General features: G+C 41.2%; 1 protein-coding gene across 12 annotated transcripts in view; it reads right to left on the bottom strand.

Moving 5' to 3' along the window:
- Positions 1 to 13,131, bottom strand: part of IFNAR2 (interferon alpha and beta receptor subunit 2) — a 92,759-nt gene that overhangs the window by 40,227 nt on the left and 39,401 nt on the right. Inside the window, exon 9 of one of the 12 annotated variants that reach the window (XM_027773970.1) lies at positions 6,163 to 6,293. The exons of the other annotated variants lie outside the window; for them this stretch is intronic. Coding sequence (XP_027629771.1) covers positions 6,163 to 6,293 — 131 coding nt within the window. The remainder of the gene's footprint in view (positions 1 to 6,162; positions 6,294 to 13,131) is intronic. 12 annotated transcript variants of the gene reach the window in all.

Raw genomic sequence — 13,131 nt, 5'->3', positions numbered from 1 at the left:
GCTTTCTGTCGAGTACAAGCGCCCTATAGCAAAAACCTCTCCAAAAAAAAAAAAAAGTTTTTTATATAATTGTTTACACTAAGGATTTGTCAATTATTTATGCTACACCTATTTCTCATCAGTCTGTGGTTTATCATTTTAGTCTCTTTATGATAACATTTAATGAAAATAAATTAATTTTAGTGTAAGAAAATTTATCAATTTTCTTTATGGTTTTTGCATCTTCTGTCTGAGAGAACCTTCCTTACCTCAAAGTCACTTTGAATTTCCTATACTGCTTGCTAACTTTTTTTTTTAAAGAGAGATATTTTTGCTATAGGGCATGTGTGCATGCCTGAGAGACAGAAAATAAAAGTCACTTGCTGGAGCGGATGGCCACACCATAATCCCTTCTCCTCCATTCTTCTCTCGAGATTTTGGGCACACACGTGTGCGCACCCGGCGTGAGTTTTAAAGCGCCAGTTCCAGGACTCGAACCACGGTTGACTACATGGGAGTCCAGTGATGTAACTATTATGCCATCTGCTGGTACCTGCCTGCTAAAATTTTAACAGTTTTGCCTTTTCACATGATTTTTAATCTGTCTGAACTGATTCTTATTATGGTGTGGGATAGAAATGCAGTATCGTTTCCCCGTGTATAGATAACTTCTGACTAGGTCATCTTTTTTCACTAATTAGCAACGTCTACTCTATCATTAATCATATTTCCATATGCGTGGGTCTGTTTCTGGGCTCCCCCTTTGACAAAGACTTTCTTAATGTTCTTTGATAAGACTTGACAATTTTCTTCACAAATGGCTATACATCTTCTGTTAGATTTATTCTTTAAGTGTTTTGATTTTTTTTTTTTTTGGAGAGGTTTTTTTTCTATAGGGTGCCTGTGCTCGCCAGAAAGACAGAGAGAGACAGACAGAAAGCGAGAAATCACCTCCCGGGAGGATGGCCACGCCGCAATCCCTTCTCCTCCATTCTCCTCTCGGGATCCTGGGCATGCACATGCGCCTGGTGTGAGTTTAAGCCACCGGGTCCAGGACTCAAATCACAGTCAACAACATGGGAGTTCAGCCACATAAGCCATTACACTAACTGCTGGTCCCCAAGTGTTTTGATTTTTTTAAACCATTGTAATAGTTTCTTTCAACTATATAGATACAGTTAAATAAGGTTCAAATCAGGCACAACTAATCCATGCTGTTAGTAATTAAGGTAGCCGTTGCCCTTGCTCAGAGTAATGAAAGGAAGGCGACAGGAGCTCATTCTGAGTACTGGTTGTGTTCTCTCTGAGCCCGAGTTACATGGGTGTGCTAAGTTTGTGAGAACTTGGCATGCTTTACAACTCGGAACTGTGTATTTATTTCTTATACATTGACAAGCAGCTTCGTGTTTCATTTTCTAATTGAATGCTTCTAGTATATAGAAATTGAGTATTTTTATATTAAATTTATTTGTAACCACTTTGCTAAACTTATTGATCCTAATAATTTATATCTAGGTTCATGTGAATTTTTAAATCTAGATAATTGCATCATCTGTGAATTATCTTTGTACCCTATTCATCAGAATTTAAAGCTTCATGAAAGCAGAGTTTTTTGTTTTGTTTGGTTCCATATCCTCAGGATCTGAAACATGGTGACACATAGTAGATACTCCATAGATATGAAGTGATTTCAAAGAGTTTATGAAAAAATGGAATTAAAGCATGAGTTTATTTTGGTACAAAATATTTGAAATCTATGCATAGCTTTTTCATAATATGCATGTCCCATGAACTTAACTAAGAAGATATAACAATTATAAATATTTATGTACTCAACATCAGAACACCCAAATTCATGAAACTAAGACTACTAGGTCTAAAGAGAGAGAGAGATTGCAACACACTAATTGTTGGGGATTTCAACACCCCACTCTCACCACTGGACAGATCATTTACACAAAAAATAAGCAAAGAGACACAGAAGTGAAATGATACCGTAAACTAAATGGATCTGACAGACATTTATAGAACATTTCACCCAACAATTACAAAATACATTTTTCTCAGTCCCACATGGAACACTTCTCCCTTTATGAATGTAGAATAATAGAGATCATATACAGCATTTTTTCTGACCATAATAGAATTAAGCTTGAAATCAACAACAGGAAGAGCTTTAAAAATCCACAAGTATCTAGAAACTAAACAATTTACTCTTGAATGACTTTGAAACTGCTGAAGAAAGTAGAGACTCCCAGGTCTCAATGGCTTCACTTCTGAATTCTACAAAACTTTTAAAGAAGAATCAACACCAATTATCCTCAAACTATTTCTAAAGATTCAAATGGAAGAAACCCTACCAAATTCATTATGAAGCCTCCATCACCTTGATACCAAAAGCAGACAAGGACATAATGAGAGACAGATAAAAATAGATAAACCAATATCCCTGGTGAATAGACCCGCAAAAATCCTCAACAAAATACTAGCAACTTGAATCCAATGGAACATTAAAAAGATTATACACTATGACCGAACAGACTTTATCCTAGGGATGCAAGGATGGTTCAACATATGCAAAACAATAAATGTAATACATCATCACATTAACACAGGAGAAAATAAAAGCCATATGATCATGTCAACTGATGCAGGCAAAGCATTTGATAAAATACAAATATCCTTTTATGATTATGACTCTCAACAAAATAGGTATAGAAGGTACATTTCTGAACTCAAAGAAGAAGCCATATATAGCATATGGAGAAGTTATGTACAGCAAACACATAACTAATATTGTACTGAATGGGGAAGAGCTGGAAGCTTTCCTACTAAAAACTGAAACAAGACAAGGTTGTCTATCGTCTCCACTCCTTTTCAGCATAGTACTAGAAGTTGAACCCAATATAAATAGACAAGAGAGTAATATAAAATAGGAAAGGAAGAAGTTAAACCATCCCTTTTTGAAATGAATCACAAAGCATCCATAAAAAGAACTCCTAAGAGTGATGAATGAATTCAGTAAAGTTGCTGTATACAAAATCAACCCTACTCTTGGACATTAACTCACAGGACAGGAAACCATTCTGTCAGAGAGATACTTGTACATCCATGTTTACCACAACATTATTCACAAGAAATAAAACATGGAGTCAACCAACAACGGATGACTGGATTAAGAAAATGGACCCGGACCCGGTGGCTTAAAACTCACACCGGGTGTGTGTGCATGAGTGCCCAGGATCCCGAGAGGAGAATGGAGGAGAGGGGACTGCGGCGTGACCATCCCTCCTGGGGGGTGATTTCTCGCTTTCTGTCTCTTATGTCTCTCTCTGTCTGTCTGGCAAGCGCATGCGCCCTATAGTGAAAATCTCTCCAAAAAAAAAAAAAAAAAGATACACGAAGTTTTAGAAATGCATAAGTTCTGGGGCCAACAGGTGACATACACAATGGCTACTACTCAGCCTCAAAGAACAGTGAAATCCTGTCATTCAATACAAAGTGAATAAATCTAGAAGATTTAGTGCCAGACTATGAAAGACAAATAAGTCATTTAACATATACTGAATATCTGTGCTCTAGGGCAGATATTGTAAAGCTTCAAAGACACAGAGCAGACAGGAAAACTTTAGATACCAGAGAGAGCACAGGGGATGAGGTGGGGTGGGGAAAAACGTTTAACAGACAAAAGAAGTATGTAAACAAGACAAATAGGTTATGGAATAGTACTACCGCAACAAAGTTTAAAAAGGGCATTGCTAATTGTATCTATGTATCAAACACACACACACACACACACACACACACACACAACTAGACTGAAAATTGAAGGTGCATGACACAATGTAACAGTATTTTTTGAGAATGATGAATATGAGAATGTCCTTGATTTGATCATCACACACTGTATGCTTGCTTTTAAAACCACAAATATATTCAATAATTGAATGTAAATAAGAAATTATAATAAATAAAAAATTTCAAGAAGACTTATAATAGTAAGTTTTCAATATCTATGCTCAATTGAAAGAACATATGCAAACACACTAGGCTGACAGTGTAGTTTCACAGTCTCATAGTCAACATGGAACAATTTGTAATGGAGAAATTTTTAATGTTACCTTAGTCATAAGGTAATAATGTGATATGGATGAGTATGACCTTATCAATTGTGGAGGGTTATTTAATTATATGACTGTTGAAAAATTAAGAGAATAAGGCAGATGAGTTTAAACATGGGAAATCAGGTATTTCTGAATGAAATATTACAAAACTAATATTAAAAAGACCCCAACAGGGTAGGGAAAATTGATAAAGGATGGACACAGGCAGCTGAATCAAAAGATACACGAAGTTTGGGAACCAGCCGTTAGCGTAATGACTATGTCGCTGGACTCCCACGTAGTCGACCGCTGTTCGCGTCCCGGACCCGGTGGCTTAAAACTCACACCGGGTGTGTGTGCATGCGTGCCCAGGACCCCGAGAGGAGAATGGAGGAGAGGGGCCTGCGGTGTGACCATCCCTCCTGGGGGGTGATTTCTCGCTTTCTGTCTCTTATGTCTCTCTCTGTCTGTCTGGCGAGTGCATGCGCCCTATAGTGAAAATCTCTCAAAAAAAAAAAAAAGATACACGAAGTTTTAGAAATGCGTAAGTTCTGGGGCCAACAGGTGACATAGTGGTTAAGGTACTGAACTCCCACATGTCCAACCAAAGTTCAAGTCCTGGACCCAGAAGCTTAAGTGCGTGCCAAAAATCCTGAGAGGAGAAGGGGGAAGAAAGGATTGCAGCAGGGCCATCCCTCTGTGGGGGAGGTGATTTTTCACCTTCTCTCTCTTTGTCTCTCTCAGTCTCTCTGGTGAGTATACAGCCCTTATAGCAAAAATCTCTCTTAAAAACAGAAAAAGAAATGTGTAAGTTCAGTACTCAGACTTGTGTGAGCAAAGGCCTCTGTGCAGAAGCCACAGAGAAGAGATGAAGACAAGCAAATGGCTGTTTGCACTAATAATGAAAGTAACATGAACCAGAGCAACTAGTGGGGCTGTTATAAACATGATAATGGGCAAAAATAGTGAAAATGATTAACCAATGTCAGTGGAATGTTGGTAAAATAGGTACACCTATATGTCATTACTGGTATTATAAATCAGTTATTTATAATATCTTTTTAAAAATAAATTATTAATTTATTCATTCATTTATTTGAATTTGATCAGAGAGAGACACATAGAGATAGAGAAAGAAAGAGGGAAAGTGAGAAAGCAATGGGACCAGCAGTTGTGAGTGGGTGCCCAAGATCCTGAGAGGAGAATGGAGGAGAAGGGATTGTGGCATGGCCAGCCCCCCACCTCGGGGGTGTGATTTCTCGCTTTCTGTCTCTCTGTTTCTCTCTGTCTTTCTGGCAAGTGCATGAACCCTATAGAAAAAACCTCTCCCCCCCCCAAAAAAAAAAAACCCAAACCCAAACCAAAACAAAAACAAGAAAGTGAGAAAGCAAGTCACCAGGTCCGGGACTCGAACTATGGTCAACCATGTGGGAATGTCTAGCACTTAACCATCACGCCATCTACTGGCCCCTATAATATCTTTTTATAAGGTAAATCCACTTTGTGTACATGTTACACCAAAGCAGTCCACAATAAAAAGTTAATCTATCTAGGTGTGGTGGTTAAGGGCACTGGACTCCCACATGGCCGACCGCGGTTTGCGTCCCAGACCTGGTAGCTTGCTTTCTCACTCTCTTTCTCTCTCTCTTGCTCTCACTCTATTCTCCTCTGGTCAAATTAAAATGAGTAAATAAATAAATCAAGTTAAATAAAATATTTTTTAAAAAGTAATCTATCTAAAAATGTCCATTGTACTATTATTCATAATGGCCAAAGAAAGAAAAGAAATGAAGAGAACTAAAAAAAAAAAAAATCAATCCAAATGTCCTACAGTTGGAAAATGGCTAAGTGAAAAGTGGGGTTCTATGTGATCATTATAAATAATAGGTGAACAACAAAATACACAGATAAAATTATAACTACAAAATATATGTTTACATAGATAGAAAAGAACTCAAAGTAACAAAACACCTTGGTGTTTTTAGAAAATGAGATTTTCTTCCGTGAAAATGTATATGTAGATAATAAAAATTAAGTAAAATTTTAAAAAGATAGAAATTAAAACAAAAAAACTACATACCAAGACTTTGGGAAATCTTTTTCTTAAGCATATATACCCAATCCATTTCAGTATTATTATGGTGCTTATGAAGACCACTGCTATCAAAAATACAGTAATTATTCCTCCTATTTTGGCAGATTCTGATGATTCTGTTGATGAAAAATGAAATAATTTTATTTCAAAAGAAAACCAATAAGCAATCATAGTTGGGAATAAGTGTACGTTGGTTTTGTTAGATGATATCAAGGAACTGAAAGTTTGGGAAAGTTTTATATTGTTAAATACCAAAGAGTGGAGACTAATTTACGTGTGTGTGTGTGTGTGTGTGTGTGTGTGTGTTTAAGGTTTTGCCATAGGGTGTGTGTACTTGCCAAGAGAAGAGAGAGAGTGAGAGGAAAAGTGAGAAATCACCCCCCCCGGGGGGGGGGATGGCCACACCACAATCCCTTCTTCTCCGTTATCCTCCAAGGATTTTGGGCATGCATGCACACACATCTGGTGTGATTTTTAAGCCGCCAGGTCCTGGAATTGAACAACAGTCGACCATGTGGGAATCTTGCACCTTAACCACTATATTACTTGCTGGCCCTATTCACATGTGTATTTTTAAAATAATAAAGTAGAGTTAGCTTTTAAAAGCAAAATTTCTTTCCGTTTATGTTCCATAACTGCACTGTCCAACATAGTAGCCATTAATGTGGTTATTTAGATTTAAATGATGTAAACTGAATAGAATCGAAAGTTCAGTTTCTCGGTGACACAATAATCACACTCTACCGTGCACTGCAGGCAGGAAAAGGCGGGGAAAGGAGAGCCTTTCTGTCTCTCTGTCTCTTGGAAACACCAATGGGGTTGTTCTGAGACGGGGCTTTGGCCACACCAGGGCACCTTATTAGGGATCAGCAAAACTTAGTATAACTTGCCCTAGTAGGAGTTCCCATTAGTTCCTCACTAGAGTTCTTTTTAGGAAATTCAACTTTCTGACTGAAAATAGCTTCTATCCAGAAGTCCAACTTCTGGAAGAAGAAGAAAATAGCTTCTATCGAGAAGTGGAAGAAATCAGCAGTTTTGTAATTTAGGTTCTCTTAAATTTCTGTAAAGACCTTTAATAATAGTAATTTTATAACTTGGAGGCTTAGGTAAAATAAGCACAGGAGCAAAAAAAGACATTAAGAATAGATTACATACTTTAAATCTTTTGGAAGATTAAGGAATGACCAGAAAAACACTCAGAAAAGACCCTGCACTGTTAGATAGCAATCTCATTCCCATTAAGACGGAATGATCCTTTGTGGCAGGATAGTGACAGTTCTAGAATCTGATCCAGCCACGGAAGCACACTTTTAATCCAAATCCTTACCTGTGCAAAGTTTAAATTTTTGTAAAGGATACTGTAAACCAGAATAACCTGATACTGTGATTCTGACTCCTTACCCATCCAGTTTATTTATTTATTTTTTTTTTTTGAGAGGTTTTTGCTATAGGGCCTGTGCACTTGCCAGAGAGACAGAAAGTGAGAACTCCCCCCCCCCCCAGGGCAGATGGCTACACTGCAATCCCTTTTCTTCCACTCTCCTCTTGGAATCTTGGGCACGCATGCACATGTGCCTGGTGTGAGTTTTAAGCTGCCAGGTCCAGAATTCAAACAGCAGTCAACTATGTGGGAGTCGAGTGATATAACCATTATGCCACCTGCTGGTCCTAGAATATTACTTTTTAGTTTGGGATATTCTCATTAGTCTTACAGTTTTTTGTTTTTGTTTTTGTTTTTTTTTGAGAGCTTTTTGCTACAGGGCGCGTGAACTCACCAGAAAGACAGAGAGACAGAAAGTGAGAAATCACCCCCCGGGGGGATGGCCACGCCACAATCCCTTCTCCTCCATTCTCCTCGGGATCTTGGGCACATACGCATCAGCACCTGGTGCTGAGTTTAAGCCACCGGGTCTGGGATTCGAACGGCAGTCAACTACATGGGAGTTCAGCAACATAGCCATTATGCTGTTGGTCCCAAGTCTTACAGTTCTTTATGAGAACTAAAATTTTTTGTTTGTGTTTAGCCTGATGATCTAAAAATTAAAATTTCTCTTGGAGTCATGACAAATTATGCACACATGCTATTTTTTAAAAATATTTCTAATGAAAAATAAAAGGAATCTATCAATGTTCTAATTCAAAAAGGAGATGTTGGAATTTCGTATTCTTGCCATTAATCTATCTTCTTCATAATAGAGGGATCAGATCAACTTATCCCAGCAAGAGAATCAGGTTATGTCTCTCAAATTTACTCTCGGAAAAAATCTTTCTCTAAATTCATTGTTGACAAGTTTTATTAATTTTTTTAAATTGTCAGAGAGTGTGTATAATAGCCAGGGAGGCCCAGAAAGGGGAGGCAGGGAGAAAGCCCCACTGTGGTCACACTCTCCTCTATCTCTTCATCCTGCTGGGATGTGGGGCACACAGGCACATGGGCCTGGCATAATTGTCAAGTCACTGGGGCTGGGACTTGAACTGTGGTTGGCAATGTGGGATCTGGCTTCCTTAACCACTAGGCTATAGGGCTGGCCAGGAGACTTTTTAAACAAAAGAAATCTCACAAACTGAGGGCTGAGTTAAGCAACAAAGGTAAGTGTTACCTAATCACTATTATCTTTAATGGAAAAGAAAATGAACTTGGTCAAAAGATTGATGGTGATTAATATCAGTCTCTTGGCGCATGGCCCTTCTTGTTCCTCTGGACTAGGCACCATCACTGCCCACCTGGACTATGCGCTATCAACATACTGTCATCTGGCTCCCACCGTGTGACAACTAGGTACTCCTTTACATCCTATCAGATCACAAGGAGGAGCCAGTTCAAACCTTATATGGAATCCTCATTTTTTTTTTTTTGCTAGAGGGTGCATATGTTAGAGAGAGAGAGAGAGAGGAAGGAAGAAAGGAAGGAAGGAAAGAAGGAAGGAAGGAAGAGAGGAAGAGAGAAAGAATGAACGAACATCCCCTTTGGGCTATGGGGATGGCTACATTCCAATCTCTTCCCCACCATTTCTCCTCTCAGGATTTTGGGCATGCACACACACACTCATCTGGCGTATTTTTCAAGCCACAGGGTCCAAAACTTACACCTCACAGCTCGCCATATGGGATCCAGCTCCCGTAACCATCATGCCTGGCTGACATCTTGTACAGTGGCTCCCGAGGGCCCACGCCATCAGGATCCTCCAGTTGTCTCACTTCGCTTGCTCAGGTCGCTCCTCCACACCATGTCAGGCATAATCTTGCTGCAGGTTTTTGCACTTGCTCGACCCTCCCTATGGAACTCTCTCCCCTCCTATATCTGCATGATCACTTCCTCCCTCCTGTACCAGCGCCCTTCTGCCACTGTAGCACATCACCACAGTTAGGGTATGAAACAACAAAATATATGAATTATCTTACAATTCTACAGGTTAGAAGTCCAAAATGGCTTTCACCGGGGTAAAAATCAAGGTGTTGGCCGGACTGACTTCCTCGTAGAGGCTCCAGGGGAAAACCCATTTCCTTGCTTTTCTCAGCTTTTAGAGGTCGTTGCATTCCCTGGCACATTGCCCCTTCCTTCAGTCTCAAAGCCAGTAGGAGCATCTCCAAGGCTCTCTTTGATCTCTGCTTCTGTTGTCCTAAGTCCTTTTCTAAGTGTCCTGCCTCTCTTTCCTTCATAAGGACCCTGTGCTTACATCAGGCCCGTCTGGATGGTCCAGGGTCATCTGAGCATTGCAGAGCCTTAATTTTTTTTTTTTTTTGGAGAGGTTTTTCGCTATAGGGCGCATGTGCTCACCAGACAGACAGAGAGAGACAGAGAGACAGAAAGCGAGAATCACCCCCCAGGGGGGATGGTCACGCCGCAATCCCTTCTCCTCCATTCTCCTCTCGGGATCTTGGGCACGCACGCACACGCGCCCGGTGTGAGTTTTAAGCCACCGAGTCCAGGACGTGAACCGCAGTCGACTACGTGGGAGTCCAGTGACATAGCTATTATGCTAACTGCTGGTCCCCTGCAGACAAATGCAGAGTCCCCTTGGCCAGAGATAGTAACATGTTGACATATCTGGGGTGGGGGGCATTATTTTGCTTACCACACCTTCCTTGCATCTCTACTCAGATGCTGGGTTCTCAGAAAGGCCCTCCCTGGCCACTTGCAGTGGATGCTGTAGGTGTCCCACCCATGTCCCTTCTCCCAGTCAGTGCAAACTCCCCAGCTGCCCCCCTGCCCCGTGCTGCTGTGCTGTTGGCTGATGCATTTCTGAGCTGAGCCTTCTCTAAGGAACTGCTTTGGCAAAAGTGGGGCTGCCTCACCCAGAGGTTACACCACAGATCACCACCAGGAACTGACGAACCCCCCGACTTGCTCCAGAAACCCCCTGGATCAGGCTCACGGGAGGCTCAGTTAAAACCACATCCTTGCTTAGTCCATTTCTCCTTCCATTCCTGCCTGCTCCTCCTCCTGAGATCCGCCCCCTTCTCAATAAACCACACTTGAACAAGAAGTCTCATCCCAGGTTCTGCTTCTAGGGGAACGTGAACCAACACTGCCCTGAACCTGATACCCCCTCACCTCCCTCCCTGCTTAATCATGCTCCAAGGTACTTATCACTCATCACACTATGTAGTTTACATTTTTATCTTATTATTTTGTCTCCTACTGCAATGTAAGTACCACAGGTCAGGAATTTTCATTGGTTTTTTAAAAAAAATTTATTTATTTCTCCTAGGAGCAAGAGAGACACAGTGATATAGAGATGACACCCCCATCAGGTTGGATGCCACGATCCAGCCGCACTCCAGCCAGCCCCAGTCATAGGCACTTAGGCTGGGCGTACTTAGGGAGGCCTTCAGCATGCGAAGCGGGAACGCTCCCGTGTGAGCCAGCCTCACAGCAGCACCAGCATCCAGCTCCCTTTATCACTTTTGTTCAGGGCTCTCTCCCCAGTAAAAGAAGCAAAGCTGGCTCATAGTCCTAACTAAATATCTGTCCAGTGCATAAATAGCTTTCCCTCAGGTCTTTAATTTAAGGCTTGACAGAGGCAGGATGTTTCTCCACATCTGTGGGCTAACACCTTCCCCGAATCAGAACTTCCCTGAGACTGCCGCATTGGCTGCCATGTCTAAGTTAGTGCTGGTCTCACAGACCCCTTGCCATCCAAACCAGTCTGGTTCGTGAGTATGGCTAGCTGCAGGTAGTTCCCATGGCAAGGGAGTAGCGAGAGGCGGCATTATCTGAACCGATTTGGTTTCAGCGTTTCAGACAACAGGCCGGATGACAAGCATCTGGATACTTAGGGACACCTGCACTTTAATCATGCTGGGTACTGATGAAAGAACAGGAGCTAGGGGCCAGCAGGTGGTGAAGGTGCTGGATATTCCCACGTGGCCAACCAGTTTGACTCCTTGACCTGGTGGCTTGCTTTCTCACGTTCCCTCTGTCTCTTTCTGTGTCTCTCTCTGGTCAAATTTAAAATAATAATAATAATAAAAAATAAAATTAAATAAATAATTCTTTATAAAAAAGAACAGGGGCTGATTTAATATGGAAATGATGTGTTCACACCAAGCAAAGATAAAATGATCTGACAGCATACTGTAGCATGAACATTCTTAGTTGGGGAAGTAGAGAAAAATCAGGGGGGAAATCGAGTCATCACAGAGTGTGTTGATTTCCAAGAATCTGTGCCTTCCCAGTGAGCAACATATTCCCTGGGAAGTGGGAACTGAGTTTCAGAAAGCCATTCCTTTGCCATGTTACTAATTTGAGTTTTTACAGTGTATAAAAGTTTCATGTTTCCTGACAGAGCTTCAAAAAGCCATGCGATGAATGAGTGATAGGAGTGTCTTCTGTTATTCCTATGAGTCCCTTTCGGGGACTATATCTGAGTTTATGTTAACAAGGTGACTCTTGGGGAGTGTGGGCTAGGAACTTCAGGGTTAGTGCTAGTTGTTGGACAAACCAACCACAAGACAAATGGGTAGAACTTCCATCCCTACCCTCTACCCCCGGGGAGGGGGAAGGGGATAGATATCGAGTTTAATCCTATGGCTAATAATTTATTTAATCAACATTCCCACATAATGAGGCCCAATAAAAACTCTGAACGCCAAGAGGCTTGGGGAGCTCCCAGGGTGGGGAATATACTTAAATACCAGGGTGGGTTGCATCAGTACTCCACAGGGACAGAAGCTTCTGTGCTCTGAACCCTTCTAGCCCTTGTCCTGCCTACTTCTTCCCTGGCCCTTCATTTGTATCCTTTTTTTTTTTTTTGGAGAGGTTTTTGCCATAGGGCGCGTGCGCTCGCCAGACAGAGAGAGACAGAGAGACAGAAAGTGAGAAATCACCCCCCAGGGGGGATGGCCATGCCTCAATCCCTTCTCCATTCTCCTCTCAGGATCTTGGGCACACACGCACACACAGACGGAGTGTTTTTTTAAGCCACCGGGTCTGGGATGCGAACTGTGGTCAGCTATATGGGAGTCTAGCGACATAGCCATTACGCTAACTGCTGGTCCCTTCATTCGTATCCTTTAAATTAAAACATTCCCAAGAGTCGTTTTAGCAATTATCAAGGGGGTTGTGGGAACTCTTGACTTTGTAACCAAGTCAGACAAAAGTGTGGGTAACCTGGGGCTGTGGGATTTGCAGCTGGCATCCAAAGTGGGGTCTGTCTTGTGAGAATGAGTCCTTAACCTGTGAAGTCTAGCTAACTTTGGGTAGTCAGTATCAGGTATGAGTAGAATTGTTGGACATTTGTTTGGGTCCGAAAATCGGTGTTAGAATATATATGTATATGTAAACTTTTTTTAAGTTGATATATATTTTAAATAATTATTTTATTTATCTTTATTTATTTATTTTAATTTGACCAGAAAGGGACAGATTGAGAGAGAAAGAGGAGAGAGAGGGAAAGTGAGAAAGCAAGCCACCAGGTCCTGGACTTGAACCATGGTTAGTCATGGGGAGTG

Source organism: Tupaia chinensis, unplaced genomic scaffold (assembly GCF_000334495.1).
Source record: "Tupaia chinensis unplaced genomic scaffold, TupChi_1.0 Scaffold000392_1, whole genome shotgun sequence".
NCBI lineage: Eukaryota > Metazoa > Chordata > Mammalia > Scandentia > Tupaiidae > Tupaia > Tupaia belangeri.
The sequence above is the reverse complement of the archived record's forward strand: the minus strand, read 5'-3'. Positions and strand labels throughout refer to the sequence as shown.